The 20,244-nt window shown below is 38.8% G+C and overlaps 1 protein-coding gene across 1 annotated transcript in view; it reads left to right on the plus strand.

Moving 5' to 3' along the window:
* Positions 1–19,696, plus strand: part of LOC126456942 (AMME syndrome candidate gene 1 protein homolog) — a 54,619-nt gene extending 34,923 nt beyond the window's left edge. Inside the window, exon 4 of the mRNA XM_050092876.1 lies at positions 16,262–19,696. Coding sequence (XP_049948833.1) covers positions 16,262–16,428 — 167 coding nt within the window. The 3' untranslated portion in view covers positions 16,429–19,696. The remainder of the gene's footprint in view (positions 1–16,261) is intronic.
* Positions 19,697–20,244: the final 548 nt, after the last annotated feature.

Consider the following 20,244-nt stretch of genomic DNA (forward strand, 5'->3'; position numbering starts at 1 on the left):
CGCTATTGCTGCATCCCCCGACTGCTTTCCACACGTGAACATGACAGTGCTGTCACAATGGCCAAATAACCAGTTTAGTTTGCTGAATCATAACAGACTTTAAAATATAAGAAATTTGACCAAATCTCTGCCACTTCTTGAAGGCTTGATAAGTAATCTTCTGTGCAAAAGTTTGGACACAGTCATTACTGAAGTATGTATTTAACTCTCTGATCTTCTACACAGTGGCACTTGACATTGTCTACTTTGTTATAGCCCATCTTGCCGTATTAACCCCGAGCTGCCTGCTCTTGATCTCAATCTATTCAAGGACTTGCATGTCAGCACGCCCCTCTCATAATCAGGCAGTAGAGTTTCAGGTACTGTTTTCCAACCAGGAGGCAGTAGAGCTGCTCTGCTGGTGTAGATTTTAAACAGCGTATTAAATGTCTGTATGTCTCATTGAGGGCTTCACCCACTTGTTTGGCGTGTCTCGATTTATACTAGATGGGACAGGTCTTCTCTGCAGTGGAATAACACAGTACAATTGCAGAAATTCAGATTGTTTTGACTTCACTATCCCATATTGAATCAACCAGTTTTCTAAGGAGACTGTACCTGGTGGAAACTTTGAACTTGGTATTATTGTATGTAAAAGATCTGTTGAGTGTTATTCCTTGGTATTTTGGAGCACTGCATTGTTAAAGTTCAGCTCCTGACCAGATCATCTTTAAATTCTGAGTGCTTCCCAATTTCTCGAATGGAAAACACAAATTTGTGTCTTAGATGAATTTGGTTTAAGCTGGTTTGCTGTGTAGTATCGTAGTCTTTCAGGAGTATTAGTGAGGGTGTTTCCACTGAGTCAAAAACTGTATGCTCTATGTGAAAAGAGCAAGACCATCTGCATACAAAAAACTTCCAGTATTGATGGCTGTAGGTTGGTCATTTGTAATTATATTACATAGTGTTGTGGTCCAGTAAACTTCGAGGAATACAATTCTTCTGTAACCTCCAGTAGCTGTGCTGTCCTTGAAGGACAATGTAAAACTTGAGATTTTGCAGTAGAATGATGACGAATCTGGTTAGCTTAAAGTCCTTGGTCAGTAGTACAGCTTAGTTAACAGTAGCTGCTGCTCATAGGTCAACAAATACCACTCCAGTTGCCTTATTAACTTTGAGACAATCTTCTGTGAACTATGTGAGACTCAAGAGATCTCTCCAGTACAACTTTTACCAGGATACAATCCAGCTTCTTAAGGTATAAGTAAAGGGTCAATTATGAACAGAGGATGATCTAAGATAAATCTTCCTAGCAATCTATAGAGGTGTCACAGTAGTGCAACTAGTCTAAAATTATTCAGATTGTCTCTTCTTTGCCAGGTTTTAGCAGGGCAACTACTCACACTGTTTTCCTTATATTTTAAATTTGGTATCAGTTCATACATTTCTTTGTTGTTAGGCCATACTGCTTCATCTTTCTCTTTGAATATCATCACAGCTAACTAATTTTCCATTTTTACTCTGACAGTATTCCCTAATTCAGCCATGTCGAATGCTATTGTAAGATCGTTATTCTGCTCATGGTCTACTGTATAAAGCTTGGGCATTTTAGATTTGTGGCTGGCCTTCCTGCTTAGCAGTAGCTGATGTGCTATTTGGTTGTTGGTGGTGATTTTAGGTTTATTGGTCTCCATTGGTTCGTTGCTAAGATCTACAGTCTCTTGTCAGATTGAAGCCATCAACCTTTCTAATCCATTGATCCTTTGTGTCTTGTTTATAGCGCAAATGAGCTTGTTTCCACAGTTACTTCACTAAAAGAATATTTATCAAATATCCTTTTAGCAAAGTAACTGTGGAAACTGGAAACAAGAGCTCATTTGCACTATAAAGGAGACACAAAGGATCAATAGATTGGAAAGATTGATGGCTTAAATCTGACTAGGGACAGTAGGAAATCTTAGCAATTTATCAGATGAATTGTGGTATTCTGAAAATAGAGCAGATTTATCTTATGCGAGAGCAGATGTTCGGCATTCCTGAGGCATAGACATCAGGAGCATCTCTTTCCAGCTGATCTTCTACTCTTCCTCTGATCTAACAACAATGAGGCAGCTACAGCTGACCATTAGAAGGCTGGAATCCTGGGCCCAGACAACTGGTTTTCGGTTCTCACCTGAGAAGACTGTGTGCGTCAACTTTAATCGTGCTCGGCAGAGTTTTAACCAACCAGAGCTTACAATGGGGGGACCATATTTTACGTTTTCAAGACACTGTGAACACTTTGAGTTTATTATTTGATTGGAAATTAACATGGCTCCTACACCTGAAAGACCTATGAACAAAGGGCTTCCAGTTGTTGATCGTTTTGAAATGCCTTGGCAGGAAAAACATGGGGAGCTGACAGGTCCCGCCTCGTGCAATTTTATAGGGCATTTGTCCTATCACACTTACACAATAGGAGCATGGTCTGTGGATCGGCCCATCCTTCCTACCTCCAGATGTTAGATGCTGTCCATGATGAGGGCATTCGGATACCGACTGGAGCCCTTCGGACCAGCCCAGTTCAGAGGCTGGTGAACCACCACTCTGGATTCGGCGACACATCCTTTTCGCTCGACAGGCGCTGGAAGTCTCAGCGTCACCTCAGCCATTGCATTTCGTTCAGTGATCCAACCCACCTTCGAACGACTGTTCAGGAATCAGCACCAAGTGACCCAACCATTTGGTATACGTTCTACGGACTGTCTCAAGGATCTGGACCTCTCGGGCGTGAAAATACACACCCAGGGATGGAACGCAGTGCCACCTTGGTGTCTTCAGAGGCCCAAAGTGATTTTAAGCTTGACACAGTACACGAAAAGTTATACTCCAGATTTGGTTTTTACATCTTTGTTTTTGTCCATTTTAAGTAAGTGCTGTAGTTTTATCGTTACTTATACAGATGGATCCCAGCAGGAGAATGCTCTCGATTGTTCTGTGGTTTTCCATGGTAGGGTTTTCAAAGTGCGTTTTCCAGAACAATTTACAAATTATGATCGGAGTTATATGGTATTCTGATAGCACTGGGGAGAGTTCAGACATCACCATACGAATTTTCTTGTCTATTCCGACTCTTTGTGCGCTGCAAGCACTTCACCAAATGTATCCAGTAGACACGCTGATTCAGTTCATTCCTGACTCCTTCCAGCAGCTCCAACGCCGTGGCAAGGACGTGATCTTTAGCTGGGCATCTGGTCACATTTGTATACAGGGTAACGACATGGCTGACAAAGCTGCCAAGGAAGCATGTTGGGATGGTGCTGTCTATCAATGTCCCCTCCCGTTGCACGTTATTATCTCATTTTCTGACAGATGCATCATGCGTCAGTGGGAGACTGAATGGTTGTGGTGTCAGACAACAAACTGCGGTTGCTGAAATTGACCACAAAGGCTTGGCGGACTTTATGTCAACCTCACTGCTGAAAGGAGGTTTTGCTTATCAGACTGAGCATCGGGCATAGCCCTATCTCACATGGGTTCCTCCTCCGGCGGGAGGATCCACCATTCTGTGAAGCTTGTGACGTGCCGCTTTCAGTTCAGCATATTGTGGCTATGTGTGTCCTATATACTGATATTAGGGCAGCCCTCGGTCTCGCTGGAGATGTGCCCACCATCCTCGCAGATACAGATACCAGTTTTTAAAGAGTGGTGAAATTTTGTGAACTCTCAGGCCTCATCCCTAAACCGGTGGGGAAGGGTGGCAGACTTCAGTACATTATAAACTGCTCCGCATGTGGGGGCTCCTTTGTCCCCACCCGTGAGATTTCATGTTGACTTATCGTCAGAGTTCTGATGACCATGATGTCTAGTGCCCCCTCAACCCAAATCATCATCATCTTTCCAGCTGCAGTGAAGCTATCATAGGATTTTTTATAATAGGTTCTATTCTGAGTACCTTAACATCTAACAATTATGCAAATTTTAAGCATTCTGTCATTTTGAAATTGTACCTCCTACAAAGAGGTACATTCTGAGGTCTAAAGGCATTTGTCTCTGCTGTGGGTTTGGTATTGTGCAGCATACAGATTTTACACATCATTGACTACTATTGAATATAAGGTCATGGCTGTAACTTTGGCTCCACTTAGTGTTGAATGATGCAGGTAGTTTTGCATCATGATTTAGAGTAAGATGATTCTTTTCTGTCCATTCTTGCACTGCTGCCCCAGTCTAACCTGTGACAACCCGCATATTTTTGTTATTAAAATTGATTTATTAAGTGTAAATACAGTGCAAGAAGGTTTGCAATGGGGAGAGATGGTAAAATTAACTGTTCCTATACTAAGAATTTAAATATAATTTTTCTCCATAACTGCTGTGCATATAACCTGGACATTTGGATGGATAAAAATAGCTTTTTGGTGTTGGTAGTGGTGTATTCAGACAGCGAGATGCAGCCTGTTCATTTTTGGTCTGTGCATCTCACGGCTTCTGTTTGTCTTCTGTATGCACAATATGTTACGTACATATTTGTTTCATTGACCTTCTAGCACTTCTTTTTTAGATGTTGAAATTTCTTCATGTTAACTGAGATGATTGTTAACTGTGGCCATAGAACGGCTCAGTTGATGTTTCTGGTGTGAAAAGAGTGGCTGCCAGGTAATTTTGATTCATTGTTTGTTCACTGCCCAAGGTTTGCTTAATTGCTATTTTTATTTTGTCACTTGATTGCTACTTTTATTTTGTCCACTTGTCATAGCAGTCTTCGGGAAGGTTCGTTTCATATGCCCCAAGTATCAGTTAAATGGACATTTTGTAACCTGCCCCATGGAAGTTCTGACAGTAACCAGCAAATTATTTACATATGTATTGTGGACAATTGTGGAGATTGAGGTGCATCCAAAACTTCTTAGAGATTTGATGATTTCCCCCTAAATAGAACATACAGAGTTCTAGTTGCAAAGTAGTTCTTAATCATTCACAAAGCTAGTCCAATATTCTGCAGGTTCTTTTATGTTCAAAAGGCAACAGTTCTGAGGTGCACTCCACCGTCATGTTAAAACTATTTGTCAACGTTGAGCTTTCATTAGCAGTAGTTGTTAAATTCAACTACCAAGCGTGGTACACATTCAGTAACAGAGTAAATTGTTCCTTCACTTAATGTAAGGAAAAGCATTCTTGATGAACCAGTATATCAGTATTTTGTGGATATTTTTATCGGCAATGAGTACTAAAGTTCTAAATTTTGTGCAAAGCCATATGGACTAGTAATCAAGCATGACTTTCAAAAGTACGAAAGGGTTTTCCAGAGCCCTGTGTCATAAAATTGATGACACTCAAATTGTTGAATGAAGCAAATCTGTATAAACCTTATATTCAAGCTACAGTGGCAATACAAAAATATTTAACAGGGGTATACGTAGATATTAAAGTTGTTTTGTAAGGTCTTGGCATGTGCTGTGGTCATCTTTCTTCATGTTAAATGGCTGTCTTTTCGTGGTGTGTTCAGTTACCTCCATTGCTGTGGGCCCTTGGAACTTATTAACCACTATTCACAAATTGTCACCGTATACTTAAAGAAGACACCACAATTAACAAGATGGTGGTCAGAACAAAGCTTGTTTCAATTTAAGAGTCAATATGTGACAGGTTTTGAAGTCACCCATATGCATCCTTCTGTATGTGGACACTACTATCAGAAACTGTTGTGAGTATTTTGATCCAGTTTCCACTAACAGATACACTACCAACAAGGAAGGTTTTCGTATGTAATTTGTAAAGATTTCAAACAGAGGAAAATCCAGGATGGAATGTAACAATTATGAGAACGAAAGTTGCTACTCTCCACATAGCGGAGATGCTGAGTAGAAGATAGACACAACATCAAGACTCTCACAATTAACGCTTTTGGCCATTAAGGCCTTCATCAACAGTAGACATACACACACCAAAAAAAGTTTTGCATCACCTCGGTTCCAAGAGTTCCAGAACCTGTACAGAAAATTGGAATAGAGATAAACATAAACACCATTTCTGCCCTTTTTATTATGTTATACCACCATATAGCGATGTTATACCACCATATAGCAAAACCTTCAGAGGTGGTGGTTCAGATTGCTGTACACACCAGTACCTCTAATACCCAGTAGCACGTCCTCTTGCATTGATGCACTTCTGTATTTGTTGTGACATACTATCCACAAGTTCATCAAGGCACTGTTAGTCCATGTTGTCCCACGCCTCAACGGCGATTCGGCGTAGATCCCTCAGAGTGGTAGGTGGGCCACTTCGTCCATAAGGACCCCTTTACAATCTATCCCAGGCATGTTCTATAGGGTTCATGTCTGGAGAACATGGTGGCTACTCTAGTCAAGCAATGTTTTCATCCTGAAGGAAGTCATTCACAAGATGTGCATGATGGGGGTGCGAATTGCCCTCCATGAAGATGAATGCCAAGCCGATATGCTGCCGATATGGTTGCACTATCGGTCGGAGGATGGCATTCATGTATCGTACAGCCGTCACAGCGCCTTCCATGACCACCAGCGGCATATGTCGGCCCCACATAATGCCGCCCCAAAATAGCGGAGAACCTCCATCTTGCTGCGCTCGCTGGACAGTGTGTCTAAGGCATTCAGCCTGACCGGGTTGCCTCGAACCACGTCTCCGACGATCGTCTGGTTGAAGGCATACGCGACACTCATCGGTGAAGAAAACGTGATGCCAATCCTGAGCGGTCCATTCGGCATGTTGTTGGGCCCATCTGTACCGCACTGGATGGTGTCGTGGTTGGAAAGATGGACTTCGACATGGACGTCATGAGTGAAGTTGCGCATTATGCAGCCTATTGCGCATAGTTTGAGTCGTAACAAGAAGTCTTGTGGCTGCACGAAAAGCATTATTCAACATGATGGCGTTGCTGTCAGGGTTCTCCGAGCCATAATACATAGGTAGCAGTCGGCCACTGCAAGTAGTAGCCCTTGGGCAGCCTGAGTGAGGCATGTCATCAACAGCTCCTGTTTCTCTGTATCTCCTCCATGTCCAAACAACATCGCTTTGGTTCACTCTGAGACGCCTGGACACTTCCCTTGTTGAGAGCCCTTCCTGGCACAAAGCAACAATGCGGACTGTCTAGGCATGGTTGAACTACAGAGCCGTATACCTCCTTCCTCTTGGAATGACTGGAACTGATCAGCTGTTGGGCCCCCACCTGTCTAATAGGTGTTGCTCATGCACGGTTCTCTACATCTTTGGACTATCCTCAGTCAACATGGAAGCTTTAATTGTGAGAGTCCTTATGCCTATCTGCGAATCAGCATCTCCGCTGTATGGTGTCAGCATCTCCGCTGTATGGTGAGTAGCATCGTTCCTTCTCATAATTGTTACATTTGTAAATATTTTGTACGCATTGTCTGAATCATGATGAATTAAAGTTGTGTTGTGAGGAACATTACATCGCCATGTAGCGAACTGCCACCATACCTCGAGAGAGCAGAAGAGACCCAAGAGTGCAGCAAGCATGATTGAATCCACATCTGGTTTGGTGGTGTAGTAGTAGACATGGTGTATACGACCTGGGACAACCGGAAGATCCGGGAAAAACCTGGGAATTTTTTCATCCGGGAGAAAACCGGGAAAAACCCGGTAATTTTTTTAATATTCCGGGAATTTTTTGTTTAGTTTTCTGTTAAATTTTTGTAATTTTGACTGGTAAGAATCAATACTCTAACAAAGGATATTACTGTATCCCGCTACAGCAGAATAATACTGCAACAATAAAACGTGAATGAGGAAAAAAAGAAAATAAAACATAAATTCCAAAGGAAATGTGCCATATACAACAACAAAATACAGTGCTCATGCAAGCGTTTGCAAGCAGCAAAATGTGTCAAAGGCTTTAGGAAGACTATGCAATGCTTCATAACAACAAATTGCCTCTGATGAGCGTGACGTCACAACTGTTTGCCTTAGATTTGTTTTAGCAGTTACAAGTGGGTTCATGCGCATGCGCAGTTGAGTGGCATTTGAGTAGAACCTTCTCCCTTTTCTGGCTACAGAAATGTGGCTGCTGCTGAGTAAGCAGTTGCCGCAAGCAGCTAGGTGCCAACTGGAAAAATTTTACTGCCCCGCGCAAGCTAGATTCACGCATGTGCAGCAGGCTCGGATCTATGAGGGAGGGGGTGCCAAATTCATATTCTTCAGGAGTAAAAACATAGTTTCACAAAGTGTCTTGCATCCAGCGCACGTTGGTCTATTGATTACTCTTTGAACACACACTATAAGTTGATTTCTGAATGAATCATAAGCTGCGTGGGGTAGCCGTGTGGTCTAGGGCGACTAGTTATGGTTCGCGCGGCTCCCCCCGTCGGAGGTTCGAATCCTCCCTCAGGCATGGGTGTATGTGTTGTCCTTAGCACAAGTTAGATTAAGTAGTGTGTAAGCCTAGGGACCAATGATATCAGCAGTTTGGTCCCATGGTAAAAAAAAAAAAAAAAATCATAAGTTGATTTTTGAATTAGTGCACAGTTTATAAGATGTGTCTGTCAGGGGAATCCTCATCCCATCTAGAAATAAACTTTCCTGCAGTCAAAAGGGGACCGGGCTATACAAGCTGAGCGGAGTAAAGCCGAACGAGTGAACGCCAATCACTGTCTGATTATGTGGTTGATTGGGTTTGCGAATGATAAGCGTTGTTATAATTATTAGGGAAATCCATAGATACAGACTACCAGAGTGGAAATAAACGACTAACAGGAATAACAGGTAAGAAATATTACGCATTATCTTCTCGGTGTATCCAGGAAAATGAAATTTTGTCAGAAAATTTTTGGCCAGATCACTACACAAGTAAGGGCCAGCTGTACAGCCCTGTCTAGCAGCTGCTTAAGTTATATTCTGGAAGTAGCGCGGAAAATGGTTTGTAGGAACATAACACCTAATCGGAGAATATTCAGGGATAACTAAACCTGTGATTGTGGCAGGGTTAGTGAAGTTAACTGGCGAATAAGTTTTGACAAAGGCAGGAATAGTTCCAGAATTAGTCATGACAAGATTGTTTGTTAGAATGAGGAAGGAGAAGAAACAGGGACATCACACAAATTAGGGAAGTATATGACGATTCCAAATTTATATTAAAATCTCATACTACTACTTTTCGATCTATCATGCTCGAGAAACTGGAGCATATGAATGAAATGTGAAACTATTTTCTAACATAAAGCTTTTTGCTTTTAGTAGGCCTAATAGGCATTTTATGTTGATTCTCGTGAATTCTATTCTGATGTGTTATAAGAATGACCATTTGTGCCAAAACAGTCCCGTTTATTTGGTGTGTGTTACAATTTCTGCAGTGTTAGAAAGAACTGTTTTGTTTTATTTAGCAGACAGTAACAAAATAGATGTAATCAGACCGAGAAACCACGCCAGTCTTGGGTACTGTTTGTATTAACAGCTTATGCAGTATTAGACAACGATATTTCGATTTTTCATGTAGCAAAACGTTTGACGAACTTTGATGAGATAAGAGATTCTGTCGCAGAAAGGAAAGCACGCTGTGCAAAGCTGTAGCAAGATTAGAGGGAAAACAATGCTAGCAGCTAAGGATTGAAGAAGTGTGTACTGTATTGCTTGTTTCTTGTCTTTACTGGTTTTATGTATCCTATATTTAATTTTATGTCACCCAAAACAGCAAGTTATTAGCTAACAGGCAATAAAGAGTGCAAAATTTTCTGAAGAGTTCTTGTTCTCCCGATTACAAATAATCCCATCCAGTATTAATTGCGAGGGTTTATATATAAAAAAAGGAGGGGCAGGATGTCAAACCGGGCGACTGGGAGCAGGAGAGGCACCACAGGACATTTTAATTTCCTCTGTCCTGAATATGGTTTGATGCCATCCAGTACGAAATATACAAGTTTCAATCCCACGGAGCGAAATACAGTGACGTGCGATAGAAGAATGCTGTGTGAAGAGGGGGTGGCACTGCACTCTGGCACACTTAAGAATAAATAACGTCTTACATTTCCTGGAACATATTTGTTTCATGTATCAGACATCTTCAGAAAGATGTGTGCTACAAAATGAACATAGTTTTGAAAATTCGATTTTGTACATTTTTGACGTATCTCAAATGCTCAAGGGAGAGGCGCGATTTCCACTTTTCTGACAGCTATGCATTAATCGCCTTGTAGAACAAAGAAGTTATTTTTGTCGATTTACTAAAGAAATTTGGCTTTTATTAATCTTTTATGCTGAGGCAGTCAAATTGGCTAATTTCAACTGCTTGCTGCATTTCAAGGGCACGTTTTCATCTTCTAGCACATATGGCATTATACCATAATAAAGAATCAAATGAGTTAATACAGTACTGGTACTCCAAGAAAATTTACATCCCGAAACCCACTCTGAAAAGCTTAATGTCAGGTCGAGCCTACTTCATTGGGAATCTGGACATATGAATGTGCTCTTTATGTATGCACTTTAAATGTGCCATTTTAGTATGGTTCACGAAATTCCGATGCTCTTGGAGTATCCTCTGATGTCTTTTTTCTTTTGTAAGATATTTTAGTGTTTTACATGTACGAACATATGGGCTTCCTGCATCATAGCAGCTGCCAAAGTGTGGTGGCGCCTGTTATCTGGCGCTCTCTGACGACTACGGAAATGAACCTATTTCTAACAGGTCGCGGGAAAATATTGCGAATGGTGGTTTGAAAAGCATTACTTTCAAAGTAAATTTCCTTTTATGCAATTTGAACCATGTGCGAGAATGTACGATGAATTTCTTAAATCACAGAGCGTTCAATGAAGAGCCATTTAGAAGTATTTCGAGCCTGGATCAGACGTTCATATCACGCAAAAAAATCAACATTATATGTGAAAGCTTAGTTTCTCTTGCAGCTTATTAACCTTAGAGACCAATATTATATGTGAAAGCTTTACTTTTCGTGTAGCAACACTATGTATATTAATTTAAAACATTAACTTTTCCTGTTTGTGTATCCGCACTACATAAGTGATGTTGCTATAGCTGACTACATCACGTGTCCTGTGGTCTGAATATCCGCTGTCATCGGCTGGTGGGATCACGTGACATGAGCTATGACTGGCGCAAAGCGCATCGCAATCTCGATTACAATGGATCGGAAAGTAACATGCGGTGTGTGGTGGAATTCGAATTTATACTTTCGTAATACCAAAATGTGCAGCGTACATGTTGCTGCACATAAAGACATCTTTCCAAAAGGAGTTTTCTTCCCTGAGTTTCGTTTTCTAAAGTGCCGGGAAATTCCACGTCCGTGTATAAAAACAGAACCATTCAAAGGATTGATAAGTTTTACAGTTCCGAGGGGAAAATATACTGTCACTTAATAACATGGAAAAAATGTGTTTTCATCCAGGAGAAAGTGTATTTTTAACCAGGAAATCCGGGAATTTTTTTCCTTGTCCGCGTATACACCCTGAGTAGAGCATGTAGCTGGAAATTGAAATGTTGTGGATCAAACCTTGGCAGGATCACTTTCTTTTACTCTGCACTTTAACATGGCATTTCTGTCTTAATGATGTGGAGCTTTGCCGTGGATTCCACGTTACATTGTGCCTACCTTTTTCACTGGTTGGGTAACGCGTTAGAGGCATGAGTCGCCTAAGGGACATCCAATTGATTGCAATTTGTTTGAGAACAGCTACATGGGGGAAAAGCAATAAAAAATAAATAAAACATGAATAAAAACTTTCCTGAAAATCTACTTTAGTTTAGAATGCAGCTTTGCTCCATTAATACAGGGTGTTTGTAAATGAAATATGTGGTTTTAAAATTTAGCAATAAATTGATTTACTTCTTTATATGGGATAACCATGCAGAATGTGCAGTGATAACTGCACAAGTTTTTGATGTGTTAATCACAATCTTGCAATGTGTACACCCTTGGTCACACAACTCATATACATGGTAAACTATTTCTTCCTAGATGGCCTGCAGTGCGTCCTTCATCTGATAACACACTTCAGGGACACAGGTGTTGGCTGTACATAAACTCTGTCTTTCACAAACCTCTACAGAAAGAAAATGCAGGGTGTTAAATCCAGTGAACGGGGCAACCAGGAAGAAGGTTGTTGTCTGCCATTGCAGCATGTCCAATCCAGCTTTGATGAAGAACGTGATAAAGATGCTCTCGTACATTCCTGTGAAAATGGGGCAGAACACTGTCCAGTTGCCAATGTAATCATCATCACTGATCTTCAGCTGGGGTTATAACGAGGTCACCAACATGTGTGGCAGTGAGTTACTCATCACTGTTCGTTGTTTGAAGAAGAGTCTCATGCAAAATGCCCAAAAAAAAAGTTCACTTTTTGGAGAGTCACACTGATGCTTTATCATTGTATGTGGTTTCTCACTGTGCCAGGTACGGACATTGTGTGTGTGTTCATCTTTCCATTTGTATCTTTCCACTTACATGGAAAGTTGATCTGCAGAAGATGAGTCTTCCTATAAAAATAGTGTCCTCCATATTTAACTGCAATTCTTAACGAAACTCACATCTTGTCACATTGTCAGCTGGCATAAGGGCCTGCACTAATCCCCCTTTGTACAGTTTAAAAACATACCTGCTTACACAACACCTCCTCACTACAGTCTTTGGCATTGAAAAATATCTGGTTGATTCGCTATGTGACTTGCAAAGACTTCAATGAAATGCCTTGCACACTCTTTCGACATTAGCATCAGACAAACAAGGTCGACCAGGACCTTCCAGCTTCCACGAACTGTCGGTACCACCTATCTAAGTTATTTGTGTTTGGTGGATCTTTCCTAAACCCTGAATGAAGTTCACAGGGCACTGTAGCCAGAAATCTGAACCCCAATGAAGTAGCACAGGCCAAGACCCTACAAAACACTCTTAATACCTGCATGTACTTCTGTTAAATGTTTTTGTACTGCCATTGTAGCCTGAAGATAGGATTTACACCTCAAAAGATGTTGCTTTGTTAAATAATTTGAGTGTCTACAAATTGTGTGACTAGTAGCAGTATCTGTAAAACATTTTTGAAAGTTCATTTTACTCAAATGATTTCATTCTTGGGACTCATGAAGACATATTCTTTGACGTGAATATTTGTGAATTATTACCCATGAATATTTGTGAATTATTACCCCCTACTTCATGTACAGTCTTTTCAATAGTGGCTTACGTATCTGTTGCAGCATTTGTTCCAGAACAGAATGTGAACATATTGCTGCTGAATAGCCACTAAGCATTTAAAAAAACCACATTACTTCAAAATTTTCTGTTTGAGTTTGTTTTTATGTTACTTTGTGTGTTTGGCTTTTTTTAAAATTGTAAATAGGGAAGCTGTTTTACCAAGAGACAGAAGTCTTTGTTTTTGGATATATCATACAAATTATTGGCTCATACTGTGGCCTACTGGGTCCTACTTACCTTTTTTTTTTTACTGTTGACTGACTCCTTAATTAACCTTCAGATTCACATACAGTCATTTCATGTTAGGACATCGTACACAAAAATATTTTAAACATAAGTAATGCTAAAATATTGCAATTCTTAACTTTAGTGATATTACAGTATTTCATTTTTGGTGTGAGATAAAATAAATGTGTATGTTAAATATGCACCAAATAAGAAACCCACTTCCAGAAATTCGTAAACATCTGAGAGCAAATTCTTTTTGTAGTCTTTGCCTAGGAATCTCCTCCTTTTTTGCCACCTGGAAAACAGAGTTTTTGGGAAAATTGTGACGGCCACACACACACACACACACACACACACTTTTGCGCACACATTGCACCATGAGTCAACAGACTGGAATAGTTTTTCACGCATTTCCATTAACAGGAATAAACTAATTGGACTACTGAAATTTTAATGTATATGAAGCCCAAAAAACCATAAATTCCAGTATTGAGAGACCCTATTATGTCTGTTGTTACTGTCCTAGGAGGAGGTGTATTCCAGTATTGTGTGAATGTATTAAGATGGCTTATGGAATAAACATTTCTTAATGAGGATGCCACAATACAAGACAAAAATACCACAGTTCACATTGCTAGTTTTACAAGCATAGATTGAAAAAAAACTGCTAATAAACTTGAACAGCTCCTCTAACTGACAGTCATGTGACTTGACCATTACTTAGTACTATAGATGCTCAACAGATGGGGCAGAGAATTTTCTGGTAATTAACTCTTATTTAGTTTCTTAATGGAACAATTGCAGCAGTGCATTCTAAATGGTACAGAGTTCCTCTGGAAACAATTCACAAGCCGTGTTCATCCATTCACTTTGTCATGAAATGAAAAATATCTTCTCCAAAAACTTTTTACATTTTCAAATATGATAGCATGCTGCACATTCAACATGTGATATATTCTGCTCCATCATTATATCACACTGGCTTCCAACCCCTGACTACATGGATCATATCAGTGTTAAAGACCTTGGCACAAAACCTACCTCAGCCGCCCACTTGATGCATGTCACCCCATCCCTGTTAATGGCATAACTTATCCCATCAGGAGGAGAACTACATATGGAAGCAGGCATGCCGTAAACCAACTCTGCTGAAACTGTTGCATGGCTTTTTATGTGAGGTGCTACTAACTGGTGATTCATCTGTTGAAAGGGCCGCAGCTAAGCTGGTAAAGGCTTTTCATTCCAGTTGAGCTCCAGCTATCCTAGCTTTCAGAACGGTCAGTTTTCCCCTCCTACTCAGAGAGGAAAAAACTTAACAGCTCTGAAAGCTAGGAGTAGTTCTCCCTCTTGTAAACGTGGATATAAGCGGTACTGGAGTTTTTCTAGCTGTAGGCAAGTAGTAGCCAGCTGTTCTACCTCATTGTAAGATTTTCACTGTTTCTTCTTGTTTTTATATGTATTTCTCCCTACATTTTCCATTATCACATCAATGGTATGTTTAATATTTTCAAAACGAATGTCTTACACTGAAGTAAAAAATTGTGGATATTTTTTGAAACTCATTTTACATTTTAAAGATTGTTTGCTCATTTTAATTATATAGCCTTGAACTATATACTAAATGTGATTCAGACTATAACATTTTAATAGGTGTGTGAAGTACCTCTCATGTTTTTTCATACAGTATGGCAGAGATCCTCTTTAGAATTTTCAGTTGCTACTGGAGACACAAGAGCTATATATTGTATTTTTGGTTCATGTGTCCTTTATATTACTGTATGCAGTTAATGTATCATTCTTCTTATGTCTGAAGCCTGTTATTACCATGCGTCCATTGCCCTAAGGTGCGCTACAGGTGCAAAGTGCTCCATATGCTGCCTCCAAAGCCAACCAGTGCACTTCATCACTGGCAAAACATGCTTCATTACGGCGAGTTCCACCTGTGAAACTAATCGTGTCATCAGCATGCCTGACCAATTGAGTCACTTCCCTGACATTTTTTGCATATTTTTACACCTACCTCCTGCTCTGGTTGTACTTGTCTGATAGATTTCTATCTCTGTTTTGACACTTAGCAATAAATCCAGGCATCCACTTTCCACAAGGTGAATTCTAAACAATGCAGAGGTTTAAAGCATATTTTTTTAAAAATCTTTCCAGAATAATGATTTTACAAAATTGTGCGGAGAAATTATTGTTTAATTATATCTGTCTACTTTAGCTCTTCTTTATTTGTATTTGGTTAGAAAGTGTGGTGTGGAGAGTGAAGGAACTATAATTACAATATGAATGATTAGTGTCACATTGCAGAGAAATCCAACATTAAAGATTACTACTCTGTAATTTCATGTTGCAAGTGTTACATTAGCAGATGGAGATGGGGCTAGAGAAAAGAGAGTAAGAAGTTTGATTTTCAAAGCATTACATGTAAATTTTACTTTTTTTCATTATTATGCTGTCTACCTTGGAACCTTAGTCTAGTTTCATTTTGTAATGTTATAAGTAGTTTTGTTTGTTTGTTTGAATGTTATCAAGACCATTAATAAGACACACACACACACACACACACACACACACACACACACACCTAATTATATAAGGACTTTTTTTTTATTTTCAGCCTGTTGGTACACTCTATTTATTAATACTACAGTGGTTCAAAGAATTTGAGGCAGTATTGTGGAAGTAATTTGCAATAATTGTAGAAAGAGCCTCAACATGTCACTCTCAATCATAATTATATGTTAAGTGAAGATTTTCTTTTTTCTCTGAAATTTGTCTTACTAGGAAGTTGGTTAGTGACTGAAAGTGCTCTTGTCTTTCTGGATGTAATACATTGAATCCTACATTTAAACCGAAATATATTATTTTAGGTTGGGACCAGATCCAGACAATTGATTCTTTACTACGAAAAGGTGGCTACAAGGGTTCTGTGACTCCAGATATTAGAAGAAATATAAAACTCACACGTTACCAGAGCGAAAAGATATCTGTGAGCTATCAAGACTATCTCAACCATTGGCGCAATCGGCGGTGCTAGCAGATACTGTGGGGCCCTCCTGGCCCCAGCAGTGGTGCAGTGATGTGGACTGCTCCACCGCAGACTCTGAATCTACATCACTCACAGCAAACTGCCCCTTTGGTGTTGCCTCCTGCACCAATTTTGCATCCACAGTTTGCTGCCCCTCCACCACAGCCCTTTGTTCTCAGTAATCATCAGCAGCAGTTGTCGACAACTTCTGTGGTGCACTGGTGGGACCAACCTGGGCCATCAGCCCTTTATCATGATGCTCAGTCCACATCCAGCAGCTACAACCACAACCACCACCAAGTGAGAAAACGCAAGTGACGATAGCTGTTGTTAATTGTAAAGAAGCTGTGTTGTTAGTTCACAGTTCCGCCTTGTGCCTACAACCAGCCTTGCATTGAGAGCTTTTACCTGTGATGTTACTGGGTTTTTGAATTAGGTCTAAAACTGAAATGGCAGCTTTCACCGATAAATGCAAGTTGGATGATAATATTTGTTGCAGTGCGTGCAAAATCGTGTTACTGAAAGTTATCAGTGTCATAATTTTCCCCTCATGATCTCAGCGAGTGGACATAGTAGATCTGTAATACTACTGAGAAACATTTGGTGACAAACTTAGTAACGTGAAAGTGACTTACGTCAGTACAGTGTTATTGTGTTTTTACAGATATATCTATATGTATATGTATACAGGTATACAAATATATACAAAGCTGTATAAAGCGGCCTTAGAAACAGATGAATATTAAATTTGCCTACGGTACTTCAAGGTATGTTGAAAGTGTGCTAAATCATGTGATATGAGCAAACGTGTCCATTTGAGTGAATTAGCATTATTTGAAATACCCGTACTCACTGCCATTTATTCGTCTGCAAATGGTGAATGTTAAAAATGAGTGTATGAAAAAAAAAATGAAAACATGGTGGCAGATTGTTCCTTGTGATCTCCTCATAGTGATCGCTTTTGTCAGAAAATTCGTTTGTGTACGACTGTCCATTTTTATAGAAGTGGTACTATTTCGGATATCTTGCTGAATATTGGAACTTCATTAGCAAAGAAAATGTTGCTAGGTAACTCAAAATAACTTATTTTCAAGGAAAAAAAATCGAAATGTAAAGATCAGCTTACACCATGTTATATGCTCAGGAATAAGTACTGTTTACACGACAAAATGAGGAAAGTGTAGTTTATGGAACTATGTGTAATGTTTTCCATATCTAAATGTCAAACGTTTGTAAAATTTTTGTTAGTGTTGATATTTTTGTGACTTTTTTGCCAGATAATTTAAGAGGAATGAGCCTGTTTTTAGCTATACTATATGAGAAACTTAGTGGAAGAATGATTACTGTTTACAAAGGACTTTTGATTCTGATGAATTACATTGTGCTTGTGGATAGACTATTCTTTTCAGGTGTTACTTACTTGTTAATCAGGAATTTGTCTTCTTTCAGGCCATTACTTTGTAATGGGGAGTATGAGAGATGAAACTAATACAACATTTTTTCTTCATTGTGGAAAATAATTTTTTTATGTAGTTTCAGGATTTATTTAAGTGATGATGAGCTTCAGACTTTTGGAAGCATCTTCTTGTAATCAGTACTGCAGTACCAAACAAATTAAGAATAGTTAATATATAGGTATATATCAGCCGTTCAACAGTTGTATTATGTTAAATTTACTGACTCGCCAACTATTTCATTGTTTCTGCTGTAAAATGACAATTCTATTAAAAGTAGTTGTAGTGTATCAGTATGCCTACTCTTAATATAGTTATAGTTTTATATTATCCCTGTTCTCAGAGATCTTACCATCACTAGTAAAAACTTGGTATAGATAAATACATTCAATTTGCATTTTACATAAAATAGGGGCTTGTTCACTTTCATTCAGTAACGGTTTTCTTCTTTTTTTGCAGTGTATACGTGTATATGCCACTATGTGTGTGTTGTTTGTTATTACCTATAAGATGTAAATGGAAATAGTAAAATCAAGTAATAATATACTGACATTTATGAGATGCTTACTGTAACTAAACTAACATTATTTTCCATGATTTTTTGTGCATACCTTATTGTGGTACTGCAGTATTCAAGTAAAGATCTCGAAAGAGGTGTGTTTTATATGCGTAATTATTTTTGTTGAATTAATCTAAAGCACTTCTACAAAGTCACACTTAATTGGAAACATCTGTTAACTGTGATCCTCACGATTTGTGTGAACACTAATGCAAGAAGCAACAAAACAAACTTAAAAGTGTGAAAATTTGTGGAATGTGCCTGTGTTGCTCTTTTTTAAATGTTTTAGTATGTGTATTGAAGAGACATTGCTCTGACCATCGGAAAGGTAATATGAGAAAATACCGTAGAAATGCTGAGGAAGACCACTAGTAAGAAATGTTGCCAGACATGCTTGTTTTGCAGTTTGTCAGTTTTGGACTTCAGCTTATGGTTAATGAATGATAAATATTGTCATATGCTAGGTGCTGTTTTCACTTAAATTGTTCTGGCCTACAGTGGATTCCAGGAACTGTGTGTCACCTGAGTAATTGTTTGAAACAATATGTAATCACAGGACTAGGATGAATGCCCTGTAAGTTAGAGTGAATGTGGAAGCATAAATATGTTAAACTGTGTTGTTACAGTCTGTTTTCAATAGGTTGTTGAACATTGGTTTTCTTAAAATTTTTGTAAGTTTTGCTTAGGTGGAGCTGTCATGTTAGACATTTTCCAGTAATGTAGCTCTGCATTAATAGAATTTGTTTATATTGGTGTGTTTTGATAGAATGCCATGTTTTTCCTTATGGTACATGTGTGTATTGTTGTTTTTTAAGGAAAGAAACTTAAAAACAGTGCTTCAGTTGTTACAGAAATAAACTGTATTTAAAGATACATGTGCATTAAATGTTTCAAAATTAGTTAAATTTGCAGTAGATGTCACATTTTACATGTTTCATATTTCTGAACTGTGTGTAATACATATTGAGTATTACATATTCTGAATCTAAATAAAACTGTTTTGAGTGTAAACAAAGCAACAAATGTGAAATTTTAACATTACTTAAAATAGCCCATAATGGTTTGCTGTTTGCAAAAAAAGCATTGATATTTATTTTAACAGCAAACTGTTTATGTTCTTCAAGCATTGCCTCAAATAGGTATTAGTGTTTGTATTGTGAAACTGAGATGAAAGTAATCAGTCTGAAATTAGAATGTTTTGTACTGTTACAAAGCACATTTAATGCTACCAACACTATTTTGGAAATAAAAGATGATAGTAGTATTGATGTATGCATATTAATTGTACTGTCACTACTGTTTGTGTATGTTTCTGAGGGCTGCAAGATTACAGCAAAACACACACACACACACACACACACACACACACACACACACACACACACCAAAAACTGCTGATGACAACAGTGTTGCAGAAAATTTGTTTGCTTTTAGTATGGTAAATGTTTTATATTCTTGTTAAAGGATTGTATATTCATAATTGTAGGTATTCATACCATTTTTGTTCTATGAGTAAATTACACAAGTGGTCAAGCAGTTATTACTTTCCTAAAACCACACAGTTTGCATACATTGGAACTGAATTCCATCATAATTGCTACAAATTTCTCTGTAACATTATTATTTGTCAGAGGCTGCCTCAACACAGATAAAATATTTTCTAAGTATACAGAATATGAATCCTGTGAGTGAGTAATCTTCCTGGTGTAAATGAGGAAAAAACATTAATTTACTCTTTTTTTTTTTTTTCCTTAGACTAGACACATACAAGTTTCCTACTGGAATGCAGATATTACTGCATTTTCATAACCT

This window comes from Schistocerca serialis, chromosome 2 (assembly GCF_023864345.2).
Source record: "Schistocerca serialis cubense isolate TAMUIC-IGC-003099 chromosome 2, iqSchSeri2.2, whole genome shotgun sequence".
Classification (NCBI taxonomy): Eukaryota; Metazoa; Arthropoda; class Insecta; order Orthoptera; family Acrididae; genus Schistocerca; species Schistocerca serialis.